The sequence below is a fragment of the Cucurbita moschata genome, unplaced genomic scaffold (genome assembly GCF_002738365.1).
Source record: "Cucurbita moschata cultivar Rifu unplaced genomic scaffold, Cmos_1.0 Cmo_Scf00029, whole genome shotgun sequence".
NCBI lineage: Eukaryota > Viridiplantae > Streptophyta > Magnoliopsida > Cucurbitales > Cucurbitaceae > Cucurbita > Cucurbita moschata.
Window position 1 is genome coordinate 486790 of NW_019268545.1, and position 20517 is coordinate 507306.

Below are 20517 nucleotides of genomic sequence, written 5' to 3' on the forward strand. Positions count from 1 at the left end.
AGTTAGAGAGGAGAACGAAACATTCCTTATAAAGGAGGTAGAAACCTCTCTCTAATAGAGACCGACGGGGATACGTAATGGGTCAAAATGGACAATATCTGCTAGCGATGGACTTAGACTGTTACAAGGGCTTGAACAATATCTACTAACGGTGGGCGGAAGAAATGAGAAAGTCAAAATTGATACAAATGGGTTTGGGGTTAAGAGAATATAAAAAAGATTACCGTTGGGGTCAGGGGGTGACGTGGCGTGAAATGGAAGGCCCAGGTTGGAAAAGTTGACACTCCTCAACAAAGACGACTCTTTATTCGTATATATATAAAACTAAATTAAAAAAAAAAAAAAATATATATATATATATATATATAAATAAATAAAAAACACACACGCTTCCCTGATTCGCAATCCCAATTCCGCTTCCCCATTTTTCTTCTTTTTTTTCCTTCCTACTGCAAAATTCTCGTCCTCTCCTGATTCTGATCGGCCTCCTCTCCGCCGCCGCCGCCGCCTTCCTGATTCTTCTGATTCTTATCATCGTTGCTGTTCATGGAAGCAGGAGTTGATACGCCTTTTCAGACGGAGAGAGGCGGGATGGGGATATTGGTGGACCTTTCGTCCGGTGATGGTCTCCTTCCTTCCTCTTCTTCTTCTTCTTCTTCTTCTTCTTCTTCTTCTTCTTCTTCTTCTTCTTCTTCTTCTCCACCACCGAGAATTCCGAAGCGGCTTCGTCAGAGACTTCTTGTGGAGTGTAAGTCTCCCAGTACTGTGGAGGAAATTGAGGCTAAGCTTCGTCATGCTGATCTTCGTCGTCAGGTCTTTAATCTATTCCTGCTCTTTCAAATTGTTCTTTCTTGTTTCTTTCTTTTCCTTTGGTTTTTGCGTACTGGACGTGCTGGATTTTTTAGTTTGTTGTTTATTGCCTGGATTCTAAATTCAAGTGTTTCTTCCGTTTCATCTTGCCGATTGATATTGAGTGGTTGGGACTTTTGTTCTTTAACGTCGCACTAATCAAGGATTTTGTTTTCTTTTTACGTTAACTTAATAAGAGTGACTTTCATTGGTATATTTTACCTTTTTTTTTTATTGGTATCTTGAACAGTTCGCTTTCATGTTTAATTTGGGTGTTTTTTTTTTCGATTTCAACTTTTATCCGTTTTTCCTCTTAATCTGTTGTGTAATTTAGTTCTGAAATATTATCTTAGAAGACTTCATCATGGCTCTCCTTCAGTCCTATGATCGGAGTTTCCAATGATTCTTTCTAATTCTTTTCTCATCAATTGCCCCTATTTTGTTTCCTAATTTCTTCTCCCCATATCTGGAGTTTTAGTGGTACTTTTTTTTCTTCATTCTTTGGTTTTGGACGGTCGGTAGGAATGGTTGGTTCCTTCCCCTTTTTGGGGTGGTTCGGTCGGTTCCTTTCTCTCACATAAGCTTTCTTCTGACTTCCGCTTTTCCTTTTTTCTTCTTTCGAAAATGAAGTTATGTTTTCTTTGTCCTGTGTGTTTAGAAGGAAATTTTCTTGTTGTTGATTAATCTGCTTCGGTTTCCCTTGAAACTGCTGGCTGGAGGGAATTTGACAACGGTATAGCAGAAGAAAGAATGCACAGCAATTATGTGTTTGTCTTGTTTTCGCTAATCATATTTTTTTATTGTCAGAGTCTTATTTCCATTTTACGTTTGATTTTCAATACTTGTCTTCTTTACTCAATTAATTATACCGATTCCTTTTCTTCCCTTTTCCTTTTTCCGGGGGGTGGGGGTGATACAAGAGGCAGGGTGCTTTGTACTTTTGGTGGGAAACTTTAGACCAACTGCTTTTGTTAATTCTTCTTTATTTATTGAGTGCAGCAACACTATGAGAAGTTGTCCAGCAAGGCTCGACCGAAGCCGAAAAATCCCTCACATTTTTCTTCTCAGGAGGGAAACCTTGGACAGCGGCTTGAAGCAAAACTCCTGGCTGCAGAGCAGAAGAGGTGAACTAATAATTTTTTCTCAGAATTTTATTAGTACTTGTGCTTAATGGAAAAGTCATTGGCAATCCATATATCTGAGATCATCATATGAAAACCGTATATTCTGTGGCTCTTCTTCTGAATTCTGTGGCTCTTCTTTCTCTTCTCCTTCAAACACTCTTTCACTCGGTCTCGCTCAAACACTCCTTTTATTCTGTCTCCTTAACTACTGAACTTGTCCCTTCTTTCCCTCTTTTTCGTGTAAGGATCAATTATTTATTATTTAATGGATGCTTTACGACTGTCAAGTTTCAGAATTCAGAAGGAACTGGCCGCGATAATTGAAAGATTCTTTTTCTGTGTTAATCCTGGGAATCTTTGTGATATTTATTTATCCATTGATGACAACTTCCATGGTTTTAATTGTGGTCTCCATAATATTATTTCTTCTAGAGTGATAATGCTGATGCATCATACACTGTAGGCTTTTCAAACTAAGTTGGTGATCTTAATATGACAGGTTGAGCATATTGGCTCATTCTCAGAAGCGTCTTTCTTTGTTGGATGAGGTACGACAAGTTGCTAAAACTGTTGTGGAGATACGTAAAGAGGAAGAGCGTCAGAAGCTTGGGAAAGAAGTTGCAACTCGGGCGCAACAAGCTGAGGCCAATAGAATGCTTATGCTGAAGGCTTACAGGCAACGGAGGGCCTCACTGATGGAAAGGTCATCTATGTCATTGGTAAGAAAGATGGCTTGGGAAAATAAGTACAAGGAGCGAGTGCGTGCTGCAATTTCTCAGAAACGTGCAGCTGCTGAGAAAAAACGGCTGAGTTTGTTGGAAGCAGAGATAAAAAGGGCACGAGCTCGAGTGTTGCAGGCTCAACATGTGGCTAAGTCTGTATCTCAACAGCGTGAGCTTGAGAGGAGGGAAATGAGGGATAAGTTGGAAGATCGAATGCAAAGGGTATGCATGTTTATTTCAATTGGAATTACAATAGCCAGTCGCATGCCTTGGATTTATGAGTATCATTCTCATTCTTTCTATGTTTTGGTAGATCATGAGATTTCATTTGGAAGTAAAATAGTTAGTCACAGTGGATTCTGCTTTTTCCCACTGATTTAGTTCTGATCACATTTCTTGGGTTTGTCAAGTATCATTCTCATCCTTGTGATGTTTGGTGGATCGTTAGGCAAAGAGAAAGAGAGCAGAATTCTTGAGGCAGAGAGTAAGGCCAAATATAGCTACTCTTGTGACTAGAATTAGGATGCACAAACAGGCTGAAATCCTATCCCGAAAATTAGCAAGGTATTTTAACTCTTCCCTGCTTTCAAGATTCAAGTATGAATTAATTATCCGAAATGTTTTTCTACTGTTACTTCGCTTTCATATTTCTATTTATGCTGTAAGATAAACTTTATGTCTTCATGCTAAATTTAAATTTCTTTGAGGATGATTGACCATGCTTTCCCGTCTCTGCTTCTAAAGATAGAACCCTTGTATAATTTGATTACTTTATGGTTTGGGTTCTATATAAACTTGATACGATAAAATATTATCTGCTTCTACATTCTTTCTATTACAGGTTGATATATGTTATCCTCAATACTTCTTATTTAGTATCATTACTATTGTTCTTTGCCCCTTTGCTTGGGGATTGGAGATTTGGGGATAGTTCTTGCTAGTCTTAATCTGAGGTTAAATCAGCATCATGTCTCTTAGTTTTGCCTGCTGAATCTCAGAGAGTGGAACATTTCCTTTTCCATCCTTAATAGAGACTAATAATCATACTGCATATGCCTTTAAATATGGTTCTATTGATGAATTAAGAAATATATTCCCTTGAAATGAAACTGTATTTTTCTCCTTTAGGTGCTGGAGGAGATTTCTTAAATTGAGGAGGACTACTTTAACATTGACTGAAGCATACAATTCCTTAAAAATTAATGGAAAATCTGTCAAGTCAATGCCTTTTGAGCAGTTTGCTGTTCTGATTGAATCAAGTTCTACTCTCCAAACTGTTAAAGCATTACTTGATCGGCTTGAAAGCCGCTTGAAAGTTGCTAAGGCTGTTGCTGCTACAATTTATCCATCTAATTTTGAAAATATTGATCACCTCCTCATGCGAGTTGCTTCTCCTAAAAGGAGGTCTAGTCCAAGTTCTTCTTCAAGGAGCAGAAATACAAGTAAAGTTGTTATTAGGGAGGTGCCTAAAAGTATTGCTAAACCATCCAGATATCCAGTTAGAGTGGTCCTTTGTGCTTATATGATACTGGGTCATCCTGATGCTGTTCTTAGTAGTCAGGGAGAACGTGAGATTGCTCTGGCCAAGACTGCAAAAGAGTTTGTCAATGAGTTTGAACTATTGATAAAGATTATTTTGGAAGGGCCAATTCAGAGTTCAGATGATGAATCAGAATCTTCACCAAAACAGTGGTCCTTCAGATCTCAGCTTGCTGCATTCGATAAAGCATGGTGTTCTTACCTGAATTGCTTCGTAGCGTGGAAGGTGAAGGATGCACGAGCATTAGAAGAGGATTTGGTGAGAGCTGCTTGTCATCTCGAATTGTCTATGCTCCAAACTTGCAAGTTATCAGATGGAGGAGATAATGCTCTTACGCATGATATGAAAGCCATCCAGAAGCAGGTTAAGCTTGTCTTCTTTATTGGAAGTTTACATTTAAAAATTGACAAGGATTTGTATATTCTAACATTGTTAAACGTCAGGTAATTGTAGTTTTGACTGCACATCTAGGAATTGTATATTCTAACGGGTATTTGTCAAACAGGTCTCTGATGATCAGAAACTTTTAAGAGAAAAGGTTCAAAACCTTAATGGAGATGCTGGGATTGAGCGTATGGAAAAAGCTTTATCTGAAACACGATTTAAGTACTTTCAGTCTAAAGAAAATGGAAGCCCTCTGAGTTCACCAGTTACACAGTTTATATCTTCACCTATATCCAACTCAGACGGTCCTTCCGTTTCAAGATCAGATGCCGGGAGCAATGAGGACAAGTATGTCAAGAGGCCAGCTCATGTAGTCCGTTCTTTGTTCAGGGAAGATCAAATGATGGCTAAACCAAATGAATTATCTGAATCTAGTAGAAGCATTCCTGAAGGTCAGTTAAGGTCTATTGGAGACTTGACCACTGAAAATGAACTTTTAGTAAATGAGTTTCTCCACCAGCAACATCCATTTTCTGACAGTTTGGACATGATCGAAGAAGATCGAAACAGTATCCAGGTTCGCACGTTTTTTCTGATTTTTGTATCTTTAGAAATCAGTTTTTATCGTCTTTATCTGGTTATATCTAAGATATGCAAATCTTCTCTAACGTGTTCAGTTTTTATCGAAACAGTATCTGGTTATTTTTCTCTTAAAACGTGTTCACCTTATCCGTTCGTCCTTTTCAGGTAAAGTTGAGAGAAACGATGCAGAAGGCCTTCTGGGACGGCGTCATGGAATCCTTGAAACAAGAAGAGCCCAACTACGATCGGGTGGTTCAGCTTGTGAGAGAGGTCCAGGATGAACTTTGCAATATGGCTCCAGAGAGCTGGAAACAGCAGATTACTGAAGCCTTCGACATAGACTTTCTTTCTCAGGTATTAATCATCATACTCATGCTTGGATACTGCTGAAATTTTTATCTTTGAAATCTTTATATATATATATACAAGTATAGATTTATATTTTTCTTTTCATTTTCTGTCCTTTGGAAGATACTCAAGTCAGGGAACATGGATATGGACTACCTTGGGAGGATTTTGGAGTTTTCATTAGTCACATTGCAGAAGCTCTCCTCTCCTTCAAAAGAGAGTCAGCTGAAGGCTAGTTACGAGAGTTTATTTCGAGAGTTAACTGAGATATGTCGTCATACTGAAGATAAGTCGAAGAATCCAAGCGAGATTGCCTTGATTAGAGGTCTGCAATTTGTCCTGGAGCAGATTCAGGTTCGTTCCGTGCTTTTTAATTTCTTCTCCCTTAGCTCTTTCGATTGGAGAGATTAAAATGTTTTTTATTTGATACATAATCTCTTTCTCTTAGCCTATTACCGCCTTAAGGCCTTAAATCAGGGAAGGTAAGAGACCGCTTTCCTTTTATGCTTCCCTACGTGAAGAATGAATCAAACCAGTTTTCCGTTTTCCAAGCGCCTGCTGATATTCTATAAAAGTGGTTATTGTTTATTCTCGTATAGCAAAAAAATTATTTACTGGGAGGGCCATAAGAAATCCACTTTGTACCTTAATTTCGTCGTCAAAGCCTCTTCTCCCGTCCAAACTCTCTTAATCAGTCAAACAAGCAATTTGAATAGGGATTATGAATAGACCCTTATCTTCGTACCCGTTCGATTGATACTAAAGTTGAAGTCGTTTCGTTAAGTCAAATTGTAGCCGCAAAAGTTAACAATTGCACTTCAATTGCAGGTGCTCAAGCAAGAGATAAGCAAAGCTCGTATAGAAATCTTGAAGCCTCTTTTAACCGGATCCCATGGTTTTGATTATCTTAGAAAAGCTTTTGCTAACCGATATGGGGCCTCATCTGATGCCAATGCCAATCTGCCAAAAACAATGCAATGGCTGTCATCTGTATGGTATTGCAAAAACCAGGAGTGGGAAGAACACAAAAACTTGGTATTATCATCGTCTGTAGTTTCTGAGGGATCATTGCAGGGTTGTAACCGTATTCCATCGACCCCTCTAAGAACCGGTGGAAGTATTGCTCGCCCGGGGAATTCAGGCCAACAGACTTATAATACTGCCAGAGAAACTGCAGGTGCTGACAACTGAATCCATCGATTCGTTTTTTCTTTAGGATCCCAATTATACCCAAGTTAGAACCTGATTTCACTTTTTGGCTGTTTATTTGTTTCTCATTAGATAACGAACAACCCAAATGCGGTGGACGAGAATTGGATATAGCTATCAGGCTCGGACTTCTGAAGTTAGTTACTGGTGTGGCTGGCGTAACACAAGAAGTAGTACCCGAAACATTTAGTCTTAACCTTCATCGGATAAGATTCGTTCAATCCGAAGTTCAGAAACTAATCGTCATAACAACAAGGTAGAGTGGGGGTCGTAACTTGAATCGAAAAGGGTCGAGAACAGGAATTTTTCATCCTGTTATAATGACATTTGCCTTTTGTTTTTGCAGCATACTTGTTTGCCGGCAGATCCTCCTGAGCCATGGAAGTTCAACAATAACAACTACAGACATAGAAGCTGCAGTTTCGAATTGCGCTCAACAGCTTTCAAACATGTTAGACCGAGACGAAAATGCAGGAAGCGAAGAAATTACCGAAACAATAGTTAAATTCACAGGAGATGGCAATGCAGCAGAGGTAGAGGTGCTTCAATCACAGAGGGTGGTTGCGAGTCGGATGATAAGGAAATGCTTGCAGGCAGGGGACGCCGTGTTTGAAAAGGTGTTGCGTGCGATTTACTTGGGAGCAAGAGGAGTCGTTCTGGGAGGAAGCGGAGGGACCGGAAGAAGATTAGCAGAAATGGCTCTCCGGCAAGTCGGAGGGGCGGTGCTAACGGAAAGGATGGTGAAAGCTGCCGAAGTTTTAGTAGAGGCAGCCAGTGTATCAGTTAACGTTCATGAAGCATGGTACGTTGATTTGGTTAATTTGATTGACTGTGAAATATGAAGAAGAAGAAATGGGGATATAAAATAGTGTAAAGAAAGAAGAAACCACATTTGTTGTATATAAAGTAGTGTGTAAAAAGAAGGAAAGAATTATGTTGTTTGTGTCTGTGACTGTGTAGTGTTTAGAGATGATGGGTGTAAAGATGGTTTGGTGTAATTAATGGACTGTGTAATGTGACCTGGTGTTAATAATAAAGGTGTATTTATTAGTCTTTTAATTGGACTGACTTGCACAAGGTTAAGTTGGTTTACTCCTTTAAGAGATAGATGGAGCATGGGGCCAATCGTTGGGCCGGCTCGTTCGAAGTCTTAGTCCTAACGAGCATAAGACACGATTAGGGGGCGTACGAGAATGCCGAATTAAAAGACTAATAAAAAGCGAAGAGTAAGTAACGTGATTATGTTGCAGGAAATGCACGAGAATGCCGAATCCAAATTTTAAAACTTGATCCGAATCCTAATGGAGTTTTCATGTATATGTTCACAAAGTTAAAGGTTTATGTCTTCAATTTTATCTTTATTGAACTGCGTGCTGTGTGGAGGAAGAAGAAGAACAAAAGAAGAGTAGCGAGTAGCAAATAGCTTTTTTACGTTAATAATATCGGTGAAGAAGATAGTGAGAAGATGAAGACAATGAGTAGCAAAAACAGTGAGTAACAAGTCTAGTGCGAGAAAGAATGGGACGAAGAGTCGAACATGAAAAAGTAACGCCATAATAGCATATATACTCAAAATGGACAATTTTATACCATTACGTACGATCACTCGTTCCTATCAAATAGCAAAATTCAATAAAGTGGATTTCAATCTCACCTTGAAATGATGTTCCATTAAAACAAAAAGTGATGCTTTCACAATCATATGCATAAGTGGAACCGCCCGTGATTCCGACCAAGAATTGCCACCGAACATAAAGTCATAAGAGCATCTATAGCTATCATGTTCTTTAGTGGAACAACCAATAATTCCAAACCTTATCTTTACAATCCCAAGCAAGGCTAGCTTTATATTTCAACTTTGAGTCACATTGGAATCCAAATGCAAAAGATAAGACTCATGGGGAGCCATGGAAATGAAGATAAAGAAGGTAGAAGAGTTCATATAGTAGTGGTTCCAACGCCAACCCAAGGCCACATAAACCCACTTCTCCAATTCTCCAAGCACCTCGCTCATCGCGGTCTCACCGTAACGTTCCTTGCCGTCTTCACCAACGTCGCCACCATCGACCTACCGGCTTCAGTCACCCTTCAACAAGTATCTGTATTACCCTACGACGGTACCGACGCCGAGACTCCCAAAGCCATTTGGGAACGGATCCAAACTTCCATACGTTTACATCTCATAGAACTCATTGCTCGGCATGAAAATGACAGCGATCGAGTTGCTTGCGTCGTGTATGACTCTATGTTGCCATGGATTCATGACGTTGTTAAAGAGCTTGGGGTTCTTCCTGCTGTGTTCTTCACTCAGTCCTTTTGTGTTAATGCAATTTATTATAATGTCCACAAAGAATGGATAAATGTTCCATTGCAACAAAGCTCTGTTTGTTTGGATCATGGATTTCCTGTTCTTCAGCCATACGACCTTCCATCGTTCATTTTCGATCCTTCGAAATACCCATTTCTCCTCTCCCTCGTCACCGATCAATTCTCGCGGTTGAACGATGGTGATTGGATCTTCATCAATACTTTCGATTCTTTGGAACCGCAGGTAAATGGGCTAATAAACTTAAGGTAGTTGAACAAGTTATTAATTTATGTAGTCACTTTAGTCGGTAGACTTAATAGAACAAGTTACTAACTCATGGAGTAACCTTAGTTAGTAGACTTTAGTAGAATAAGTTACTAATTTATAGAGCAACCACGGTAGCATTGATAGTAGTTACCGAATTGTAGACCAAGTTTTGTATTTGTAGACCTATGCTTTAATTAAGATTGTTAGTGTAGTGAGTTATGGTCGTCCCGCCTAGAGTGGGGTCAACTATGATATTCTAAATTAATTCTTCTGGTAGTGCTCTCGTGGGCACATTCTTCTTAGAGTCGGTCTAGTTTAATCGAAGTCAACTGACTCACATAGAATATGGGGTGAGTTTTTACCGAGCTGATCGCTTGAGTCTATAGGCTACCTCTCCTATCCGCTTCTCTACAAGGTCGACTTTCTTCTTCCTTCAAACCGGGTCAAGTCTTTAGGTTGTTTAAGTAGGTTGGGCTAGGTTAGGTTGATCTTTTAGAGTGATCTTCAATCAGGGTCTTCGCTCCCTTCATAGTTCTTAACTTGAGGAGAAAGTTTAGGAAGCTAGTCAATGTTTTCTCTACTATAAATACTAATGAGATGTATGCTCATTCCACAACAATACAACCACAAAAGAGAATTGAAAAACTAAGTGCTTAAGATTACTTGTTTCGACATATTTCGATCGTAATTTGTTTTTTTTTTTAATGTACTAGGAAGGTGAATGGATGAGAAGGCAACTGTCATTCAAGAGCATTGGACCAATGCTTCCCTCCTTCTATTTAGATGGAACGTTGCAAGACGACCGATACTATGGATTGAGTTTACTCGAATCAAACACGGATTCTACCAAGAGTTGGCTCGATTCAAAAGACGATAGCTCGGTAGTTTACGTGTCGTTCGGAAGTATGGCGGAGGTAAAAAAGGAGCAAATAGAGGAGTTAGCATGGGGGCTAAAATTGAGCAACAAATTCTTCTTGTGGGTTGTGAGAGAATCTGAGATTCATAAGCTTCCTCCAAGTTTCATGGAGGAGACAACTGAGAAAGGGTTGATAGTGAAATGGTGTCCACAAGTACAAGTTTTGGCTCATAGATCGGTCGGATGTTTCGTTACGCACTGCGGGTGGAACTCGACGCTCGAAGCGTTGTGTTTGGGAGTGGCGATGGTGGCGATGGAGCTGTGGTCGGACCAACCGACGAACGCTAAGTATGTGGAGGATGTGTGGAGAATTGGGAAGAGGATGAGAATTGGGGAAGATGGAATTTGTAGAAGGGAGGAGATAGAGATGTGTGTTAATGAAGTAATGGGGGAAGAAGATGGTAATGAGATTAGAGAGAATTTGAGGAAGTTGAGGGAAATGGCAAAAGAAGCCATGGATGAAGGTGGGACCTCCAACATTAATATTAATCACTTTGTTCAACAACTTATGAGGAAGACATGACTAACAAAGGGTTCGTGTTTTTGGTTCAAAGATGAAATTTTTAACGATCGATCTATGTTGAATTTGCGGATAAACTTTGTTTAGGAATGATTTTTTAATTTTATTTATATGTTCTTGATCTTTTTTTTAAGGCTTTTCTTAATGATCATAAACAAGAAATAGGAATGATTATCAATTGTGAGATCCCACATCAGTTGGAGAGGAGAACGAAGAATTCTTTTTAAGAGTGTGGAAACCTCTCCCTAGTAAACACGTTTTAAAAATTTGAAGGGGAAGTCCGAAAGAGAAAGTCTAAAGAGGACAATATTTACTAGCGGTGGACTTGGGCTATTACAAATAGTATTAGAGCCAGATTTTGAGCGGTGTGTTAGTGAGGACACTGAGCCTCGAAGAGGGGTGGATTGAGAGATCTCACATTGATTTGAGAGAGGAACGAGTGCCAGTGAGGACTCTAGGCCCACTACAAATAATATCATAGCCAGGTTTCGGGTGGTTGCCAACGAGGACGATGAGCCTCGGAGGGGGTGGATTGAGAGATCCCATATCGATTTGAGAGAGGAACGAGTGCTAGCGAGATTCCACATCGGTTGGAGAGGAGAACGAAACATTTTTTGTAAAGGTGTAGAAACATCTACTAACCATTTTTTTATAAGGGTATGGAAATCTCTCTCTACCAAGCGTTTTAAAAACCTTAAGGGGAAGCTCGATAGTAAAAACCCAAAAAGGACAATATTCGAGGCGTGGGCCTAGATTGTTACATAAATATGTCAATTTATAGTATGCATAGAGTTATGAACAAACTTTCAATTTTTTTTTTAACTCGTCTCTACTTTATAAATGAAATCATAACATAGACTCTTGAGAGTTTGAGTTTGATTAAAAAAAAAACAAAAAACAAAATTTCTACTTCCGTGATTTGAAAACACAAAAAACTTTTTTGCTCTCCCCTTATTCTCACAACTTGCACGTGTTGTCTTGTCGATTCCTACGTATTTGTAAGTATGTCTCAACATTTGTTATTTGATAGATGTTGTAAGTTAGTCTTAGTATGATGTTGAATGTTATATAATATTTCAAATTTTGTATGATTTTTGAGTGCCAATCAAGTAAAATTCAGAATATCTTTTGTTGATCAAATATCTCAAGACAAAAACACTTGTTTCATATTCGAATCACTCCACAAGCAAGATTGATCATGTCGAGTTTGAATGATTCTACGTGCAACTTAAACTACATAGAATTACAAATAAATTTAGTCATTGGCTAAAAAGAAAGCACAAAGGCTCATTTTACCTCATTTTTCAAGTCTTCTCACAAATAAAACGTACATGTCTTTATATAGCCTCAAAATGGAAATTATTTAACGCATTCAATAGTTGTAACATTCATACTTTATGGTCATAATTAACTATTATGTAAATTAACCGAAAGTAAATTAAAAGTCTTAAAATACATAAATGAAATACAAAAACTCTATAATCCACCCAAAATTTAAAACAATGAAGTTTCATTCTTCTTCAGATTAATTGAAATATCTTTTGATAATTTCAAAAGCATTTTCTTCACATATTCATTGAAGTATATTGTATGATTGATGTCTTTTGGTTCATATTACAAGTGTTCAGATTGGTTCTCCCCAATTCTACGAGAGAAGAGTTCTTACCCAAATTCCATCTCTAAACCATTGTTTGGAGCAAGTTTTAGTTTCTCTCTTCCTCCCCTCCAAACCCTAACTTTCTCCATTTCTTTTCTTTTTCCTTCTTTTATCCTTCATTCCTCCTTTGGTTTAGTAGCTAACCACTCCTAATGGGTTACTTTGATCAATTTTTTTTACTCAAATTTTGGTTCAGATTGAGTGTTCCTATTAAGTGTAAGAACAGGTCAACAGCTGAGGCTACAAATTTGTAAATTGGTTCTAAGAGGAAACTTGAGATTACACGAGTAGTTGACTTATGATGAGTGCACCAAGTGATTGTGGAAATGGCGACGAGCTTCCTAAATTAGGTCACAATACAATAAATCCATCTAAGAGGGACGTGAAACCACATGGCTAAACTTAATAGTTGTTTGGCACACGAGGTTGTTCCCCCTGATTCAGTGTGACACTATGGCCCTGTGTTCAAGGTTGCCAACTAACCTTACACAGATGATAAGAAGAGATGATGTTAAATAGTCCAAAAAGTTATGATAAGGTCGCACCTCAACCCAAGATACTGACCATTCATTGTTGTAGCATGCAAGCTTATCAAGTCAAGTCAGTTTTTCCCAAGCTAAGATACATCGTCTAGTAGACTCACGGTGCCAAAAAATGGGGGAACCACCTTCGAACCGAGTGGGTTTGTGAGCAACCAAAGAACCACTCAAAACTTCAAGACCTCCCTAGAACTTCAAATAGTTGTAGAATTAGGCACAAACTTCCTAGATCCTAGAGAATAGCACTAGTAACCTACTAGGGAGGGATGCTATGGAAGCCTACAAGTAGGTTAGTTTATGAGTATTTTTATAATCATCTCTTTCTACATTTTTTTTCCCAGGTGTCCACTAACTATGAGGTGGGGGAGTATCCGGGAGCTGCATGGTCACAAAGGAGGTCCCGAGTTGTTAGTTCATGCAATTTGTGGTCTTTTATATTTTGTTTGTATTTGTATCTCGAATTCATACCCGATTTGTAATAAACTTGAACCGAACTCACTATTATTAGATTTAAATTTGTTCAAACAATTTGTAGTCTAGATTTGTTATTTATTAGATTTGGAGGGTGTGATTTATTATCGTGGTGATAAGAATTTAGATGTTTTGGCTATTTGAAATAAGAGCATTAGCTTTTCAATCCTATTTTCCATATCTTTATAAGTGAAACAGTGGAAGAGCGCTATACATTCAACATTTATCAACAAGTGGAAAGAAGATCAATAAAGTGGGATCCGAAGGGTCAATCCCTCAAAGCGTGCAGGAAGTGTCGGTGTTGGTAGAAAGAGGCGAAACTAAGAAAGAAGCATCTACGATAGTTTCGATACGAGTTCAACTTTAAGTCTTTGCTAACTATGACTAATATGTATCTCTCGATTTCTCAGGTCTATAAGAATGTTGACTCCGAGAGAAGGAGTGCTCTCTTATCTTATGATTAGGAAAGCGAAACATTCGAGATGACAAAAACTTCGAAATGGTATTCTCCTTTTAAATTGGAAGAGGGAGGAAAAAAAAACAATAATGCTTTTGCACACATTTTACGCAGGAACCCCTCCAATCCATTGAGACAATACAAATTGAAAATGAATGAGACATAATTTAAGAAGAAACAGAAAAGCTTTGAATAACATTAATGGTGTTCTCAATAATCTCAACAATGAAGCTCTCTCTATGTTATGAGAATTGTTCTTCATTCATTATCACTTTGCCCACTTCTGAAGACAGTGAGTTGAGTTCCTCTACCTTCTTATTTCCTGCACACAATCCAAAACTTGTTCTTATTCATATGTTTTGCACACTACAGCTTACTTCCCACAGAGATGATTTCAATAAACTTATTTGGTTCAATAAACTTATTCCGTTCTAGTTTTCTGTAACGGTCCAAACCTACCACTAGCAGATATTGTCCTCTTTGAGCTTTTCCTTTTGGGCTTCCCCTCAAGGTTCTTAAAACGCGTTTACTAGGAAGAAGTTTCCACTCCTTTATAAAGAATGTTTCGTTCTCCTCCTCAACCGATATGTGATCTCACAATCCACACTCCCCTTTGGGGCCCAATATCCTCGCTAGTACACTACCTCGTGTCCACCCTCCTTCAGGGCTTACATCGCCTGGTGTCTGGCTCTGATACCATTTGTAACGGTCCAAGTCCACTGTTAGCAGGTACTGTCCTCTTTGGGCTTTCCCTTTCAGGTTTCCTCTTAACGTTTTTAAAACACATATGCTAGGAAGAGGTTTCCACACCCTTACAAAGAATGTTTCGTTCTCCTCTCCAACCAATGTGGGATCTCACAATCCACTCCCTTCAGGACCCAGCATCCTCATTGGTACACCATCTCGTGTCCACCCTCCTTCGGGGCTCAGCCTTCCGCTGACACATTGTCCGATGTCTGGCTCTGATACCATTTGGAATGGCCCAAACCAATCGCTAGCAGATATTGTCCTCTTTGGACTTTCCCTTTCGGGCTTCCCCTCAAGGTTTTTAAAACGCATCGACTAGAATAAGATTTCCACACCCTTATAAAGAATGTTTCGTTCTCCTCTCCAACTGACATGAGGTCTTGGTGAACTTTAGAACAAAAAATGATTGCCAAGAAAAAAGGAAATGGCATGAGAAGCATTTTATAGGGAAAAGAACATACCAGGGAAGTTTAAATGTGTCCTTCCACCATCCATGTTTTGAGCAGTTGGCAACTATTTTATCCAACCTTACAATTATTTCAGAGAAAGTAGGCCTCATAACAGGTTCTGGATCCCAGCATTCCTCAATCAATCTGAATTTTATGGCATTGTATATCAGCATACCTCAAAATCCATATCAACATCTTATACTCTATTCAACCATATCGGTCGAGAATTGTGTCTACCGTACTTTTAAACATCACCCGACCAACTTAAAGTTAATATGCAGAGCCAGCAACATCTTTCAACACACTTAAATAATGTCGTGTTTTACGTAAGAGGACGTTCAACATTCATATACTATAAGCTACTCGGTTTATAGTATAACAACTGAAAAACGACACACTTACTCTTTTAGATCAGGTGGATAACTTTTCAATTTGATCTTAAAAGGAGGTCTCTTTCCTTCTGCACAAATAGCTTTAGCAGCCTCTTCTGGAGGCCTGGGATGGAGTGGCTGAATACCCTCAACCATCTTTCCATGAAAACCAAACACAAATACATAATGAAAATCATTATCAAATGCGAAACCAAAGTTACACAAAGTTATTTTCAACTCTAAATGGTACGAACAATCGAATTGTAGATACCTCGTATAAAATTAGACCGAACGAAAATGCATCAACGCTTCTGTCAAATATTTCATCTCTGTAAATTTCGGGTGCTAAGTACATGTCTACAAAACAAATAAACAATCAAAATTTCAATAAAAACGTCGTTTTCACGAGTAGAGTACAAAAAACGTCTAAAATATTCTTATCATTGAATGTGACAACTTACTTGAATGGTCAATAACCACTGGGTGAGCTAGTTTTGCTTTGTCAGCTGACAATTTTGACAATCTTATCAAGCCAAAGCCAGCAACTTTGAGTAGTCCTCCATTATCCAGCAAAATATTTCTGGCACCTTACAAAAACTTCCAATATTAAAAACGAATACGTCTACGGTGCAGACTAAATCTCAAATTAAAGCAACTATCATCCCGAGACTGACTTTCGAATATGGTTGCCTTACTTTGGCTTTAAATCACAGTGGATAATCGGATCGGGTTTGCATTCATGAAGATAGTTCATTCCCCTGATAATAAAAAGATTTACATAACGTTACAATCTAGAAGATTAAGACTCCGGGTTTGGAGCCAGAATATCACGAGAGGGATCGAACATCGAAAGGAAATGTCTTAGAAATGTATAGAATAACAATATGCTTGTTGATAAGGAATTAGTAGCATAACATTTATAAATGTTAATGAAGTATGAGAAAAACAGAACTTGCCTAGCAATATCGAGAGCGAATCTTAAGGCTTTCGATGGAGATAAACGACCTTTCTTTTGAAGATAGCAACCTAAATCACCCTGGAAAATGAATGTAAAATGAAGAAGGAATTAGTTGATATAAAACCTGATCTTCATTCTTCTTGTATGGAACGAAATATGTAACGAAATGGCTAGCTATGGAACATGACGAAATAATTTTAATTCATCCATACCTTTGGATGGTATTCGGAAACGATCATCATTGGCAAATTCTGGGTAACGGCGCCGACAAACTGAACTACGTTGGGATGTCGGACCTTTTCGAGTAATGTCAACTCGTGTTTGAATGCGTTTCTGTATGAAATACAAGAAAATAAGAAAAAATCATAATATACATGAGATATACAAAATTTAAACTAATAGTTTCAAACATGATGGTGAAAGAGATTTATTTGGTTCCAACTATTTAAGCAGCGTAAAGCAGTGAGAAGCTAAGCTTGTCGAACGGTAAAACTGTAGGGTACTAAAGATGCAGATGGTACTTATTTTCAATATGAGCATAGCTCAACGGTTAAGCACCACTACCTTTCCTTGAAGTTGGTGGCTCACACCCGTCGTTGCAAAAATAATTTATACAATGGTTGGTTGACAGTCGAAAGCAAAAAACAGGGCATTGAGTTATAAATTAGATGCGAAAATAGTAGTCTTTCTAAATTGAAGTGCTAGAAGAAGAATTATACACACAGATACATAATTTAATCATTCAAAGTGAATCAAACATAACAGGATTCAAGTGAATACATACATAGAATCCGGGTTAGAATAACAATCTCTATCAAGAATTTTCACAGACACTTTTGTCCCATTCCATTTGGCAACTTGATATGTCCCCTGCAAAGATATACAAGTAAAAACTTATTGTGAGAAAAATTGTTCCTGAATTTTGGAGATGTAGATAGAACACATGAAGAACAATGAATGAAAAAAAATAAACAAATAGTGATTGAATGAACAATTCAATACCCAAATCTTAGCTAGTTCGTGGTAAGCCAAGCATGTTTTAGAATGATTTTTGCATCATATTTGGCATCAAGTCATTTTAATGATATGAAACCCACTTTTTTATAAGTGTGGAGAAAAGGATGCAGATTTGAGCATCTATGTAACAGCCTCCAAGTCCACCGCTAGCAGATATTGTCCTCTTTGGGCTTTCCCTTTCGGGCTTCCCCTCAAGGTTTTTAAAACGCATCTGCTAGAATGAGGTTTCCACACCCTTATAAAGAATATTTCGTTCTCCTTCCCAACCGATGTGGGATCTCATAATCCACCTCCTTTCGGAGCCCAGCATCGTTGTTAGCCACCGCCTCGTGTCTACTCCCCTTCGGGGCTCAGCCAATTCTCTAGCACATTGCCTGGTGTCTGGCTCTGATACCATTTGTAACAACCGAAGTCCACCGCTAGCAAATATTGTCCTCTTTGGACTTTCCCTTTCGGGCTTCCCATCAAGATTCTTAAAACGCGTCTGCTAGGGGGAGGCTTCCACACCCTTGTAAAAAATGATTTGTTCTCCTCCCCAACCGATGTGGGATCTCACCATCTAACTTCAAGGGGAGAATACAATGTTCTAACGAATTGAGATATGCTTAAGTTGACTACAACAAAACAAGTTCTCCAAAATCACTTCTAACGAAATCACTCACAAGAAAATCTCAAGAGGCAGCCAGAAACAATCTACATAATTTATAAATCGTTGCAAATGATTAACAAAAATGCTGAAGGGGCATGCCTTTGATATACCATCACCCCTTCGAATCTGAAGCTCCAATGGATTAAGCTCATACTCAGGAACTTCCCTAGGATTTGCAACTGTCATTGGTGTCTTCCTCGATTTCTAAAACAGAGAAGATGAGATTAAAAGGGGTTGGTTGTAGGCATTCATTGATTCTCAGTTACAAATAAGGATAAAGAATTGAATGTTTTACCGGAACTTTTGCTCCCCGTGCTTTGAGAATGTTGTAAATTTCTGTATTTCCATAATATTTAGCATCTGCAGCTGCCTGCAAAGAATGAGACAAGACAAAAGGGTTACTAAGTATATGTCCACCGATATTAGATATTATCCTCTTTAAGCTTTCTCTTTCGGACTCCCCCTCTAGATTTTTTTAAAGGTGTATGCTAGGAAGAGGTTTTCAAACCCTTTAAGGGTGTTTTGTTCTCTTGATCTTACAGAAATTGGTCCAAATATGGGTTTAATTACACCAACAAAAGCTAGAAAAGGAAGGAAAATGGGGAATGCAGTGAAATACCGTACTCCCCCAACGATCACGAGCGTCAATATTAGCCCAACGGCTAAGCAGAAGCTTAACAACCTCAGCATGGCCTTCACAAGCAGCAATATGCAAAGCGGTGCGACCATCCAAATCGATACTATTAACATCGGTACCATCATTAAGCAAATCCTGAACGCCTCTAACATCGCCACGGCAAGCCATGAAAAGAAGCTGCATCGTGGAGTCCAAATTCTCGGGCACAGAAAGTTCATTTTCCTCATCAGGACAACGCCGAATAGGGTCCAAAGAAGACTGTCTCCCAAAGCTAAATCTCATATTATTCCTCCTCGGATCAAGAGACGACTGCCTGGAGAATTGGCGACTGAGGCTCCGGCGTAAGGAGCCGGTGGAGAATTGCCGCGATATTCCCCTTTTTAATTGCGCGGTTATATTCTCCATTCGTTGTTGGTTTGTAATAGTGAAATTGAAGAAGAAGAAGAAGAAGAAGAAGAATCAGAAACTGGGTATTGGGGGTCGGATCGAGAGATTGGCGGCGGAGAGAACGGTGGGGAAGGTCTCGACGGCGAGAAAGGGGGGAAAACAGGGCGGAGAGATGGTGAGGGAAAAGGGGGAACATGAAAGGGAAAGAGGAGGAAGAAGAAGAGGAGGAAGAAGAAGATGGAAGGAATGGAAGATCCGGAAGAAGCGTGGTGGAGAGACGAAGAGAGAAAAAGGGAATGGCCGATGATTGAAGGGAGGAGGTTGGAGGTTGAAGGAAGTTGTTAAGCAAGAAATACAGAGCAAAACGGGACACAATTTTTTTTTTTTTTTTTTTTAATAAAAAAACATTTATAAGATAGAAATTATATGATTTGTGGTGGGAATTATTTTGTTTTCTCTAATTAAATTATTTATAAAATATTAGGCAACAAACCCGTGTTAATATTAGAGATGTTCATTTTACTCTTGAAGATGCATCGTGGGTAGAGAGATCGCTGTATAGATGGAAAATGGGGAAGAAATGAGACTTTTTTTTTTTCTCCGTGTTTGATAAATCGGACTCGAGATGGAATTATATTCACGGTCTTTTTACTCGCTCAATTTCTTGCCTCATTTAGTATAAATATATTAATGATAATTATATATTAAAAAAATAAAATTAGTTAATTTCGAGACTCTAATGGTAATATTTTAATTAAATATTGTAAAAAAAAATTTTAATGGTTAAAGTTTACGTTCTAAAGGTTAAATTTATTTTATATATTGATTTATCAGGTTTTTTTACGATTTTTTTTAATAAAGATTATATTGAAAAAATGAAAACTTTATAATTTTTTTTAATAGAACAATAAACGGAAAAAATTACCTACAAGAACCTGATTTCCGTGAATTCTTCACGTGAATTTCCGCTCTAACCCTACAAAAATAAATGAAGAATTTTTTAGGGACAAAAAATGAAATAGGCGGTAGGGACGAGGTAGAAATGCCTCGTGGACATCTCTAATTGCTCTGACCAAATAATTCAATTCAAACCATAAATATTAGATAGTGTTATTATTATTATTATTACCTTTTTTCCCGTTAAGTTGAATTAAATTTTTGGAAAGCTAAAAAATTTACATTAGTTTGCCCGTTGACACAACCAATCCAAAAATAGGGTTAAACTCAACTCAACCTACCATATTTTCAAAATTATTAGAAAAACTAAAAATATTTGACATTTGTAAATATTTAATATTTGATATTTGAGTTTTATGATATTTTAGTTATGAATGTTATAAATAAGTATAATTTTTTTAAATAATAATAGATAAAAGAACAACTCGTTAACCCAATTTAACCTAAAAACA

The 20517-nt window shown here is 38.2% G+C and overlaps 3 protein-coding genes and 1 long non-coding RNA gene across 4 annotated transcripts; 3 read left to right on the forward strand and 1 right to left on the reverse strand.

The window, feature by feature from the left end:
• Nucleotides 1-381: 381 nt before the first annotated feature.
• LOC111463876 lies at nucleotides 382-7817 on the forward strand. The gene is made up of 11 exons (XM_023107813.1): nucleotides 382-813; nucleotides 1849-1973; nucleotides 2473-2917; nucleotides 3144-3259; nucleotides 3824-4598; nucleotides 4741-5196; nucleotides 5367-5555; nucleotides 5673-5903; nucleotides 6378-6726; nucleotides 6831-7014; nucleotides 7105-7817. The coding sequence occupies exons 1-11, from the start codon at nucleotides 547-549 to the stop codon at nucleotides 7598-7600; spliced, it is 3633 nt and encodes a 1210-aa protein (XP_022963581.1). The 5' UTR covers nucleotides 382-546; the 3' UTR covers nucleotides 7601-7817.
• LOC111463878 lies at nucleotides 824-1845 on the forward strand. The gene is made up of 4 exons (XR_002713952.1): nucleotides 824-1060; nucleotides 1229-1329; nucleotides 1480-1582; nucleotides 1770-1845. It is a non-coding gene; the product is annotated as an uncharacterized LOC111463878 (long non-coding RNA).
• Nucleotides 7818-8582: 765 nt separating the features above from the next.
• On the forward strand, nucleotides 8583-10868 carry LOC111464072 (UDP-glycosyltransferase 74E2-like). The gene is made up of 2 exons (XM_023108135.1): nucleotides 8583-9309; nucleotides 10047-10868. The coding sequence occupies exons 1-2, from the start codon at nucleotides 8638-8640 to the stop codon at nucleotides 10770-10772; spliced, it is 1398 nt and encodes a 465-aa protein (XP_022963903.1). The 5' UTR covers nucleotides 8583-8637; the 3' UTR covers nucleotides 10773-10868.
• Nucleotides 10869-13974: 3106 nt separating this feature from the next.
• Nucleotides 13975-19459, reverse strand: LOC111464048 (integrin-linked protein kinase 1-like). The gene is made up of 12 exons (XM_023108092.1): nucleotides 18704-19459; nucleotides 18380-18454; nucleotides 18184-18288; nucleotides 17203-17288; nucleotides 16631-16751; nucleotides 16417-16496; nucleotides 16156-16218; nucleotides 15922-16040; nucleotides 15732-15817; nucleotides 15492-15616; nucleotides 15102-15233; nucleotides 13975-14215 (listed from the first exon to the last, which is right to left on the reverse strand). Exons 1-12 carry the CDS (start codon nucleotides 19124-19126, stop codon nucleotides 14209-14211), a joined length of 1422 nt encoding a protein of 473 aa, XP_022963860.1. The 5' UTR covers nucleotides 19127-19459; the 3' UTR covers nucleotides 13975-14208.
• Between the last annotated feature and the right edge of the window lie 1058 nt (nucleotides 19460-20517).

Coding starts and splice junctions, on each gene's coding strand:
- LOC111464072 (XM_023108135.1), top strand. CDS start 8,638: ATGCAAAAGATAAGACTCATGGGGAGCCATGGAAATGAAGATAAAGAA. Junction 9,310..10,046: donor TCGATTCTTTGGAACCGCAG/GTAAATGGGCTA, acceptor TTAATGTACTAG/GAAGGTGAATGGATGAGAAG.
- LOC111463876 (XM_023107813.1), top strand. CDS start 547: ATGGAAGCAGGAGTTGATACGCCTTTTCAGACGGAGAGAGGCGGGATG. Junction 5,904..6,377: donor TTGTCCTGGAGCAGATTCAG/GTTCGTTCCGTG, acceptor CTTCAATTGCAG/GTGCTCAAGCAAGAGATAAG. Junction 7,015..7,104: donor CTAATCGTCATAACAACAAG/GTAGAGTGGGGG, acceptor TTGTTTTTGCAG/CATACTTGTTTGCCGGCAGA.
- LOC111464048 (XM_023108092.1), bottom strand. CDS start 19,126: ATGGAGAATATAACCGCGCAATTAAAAAGGGGAATATCGCGGCAATTC. Junction 17,289..18,183: donor GGGGTGATGGTATATCAAAG/GCATGCCCCTTC, acceptor ATATCTTTGCAG/GGGACATATCAAGTTGCCAA. Junction 15,234..15,491: donor TATCCACCTGATCTAAAAGA/GTAAGTGTGTCG, acceptor CATAAAATTCAG/ATTGATTGAGGAATGCTGGG.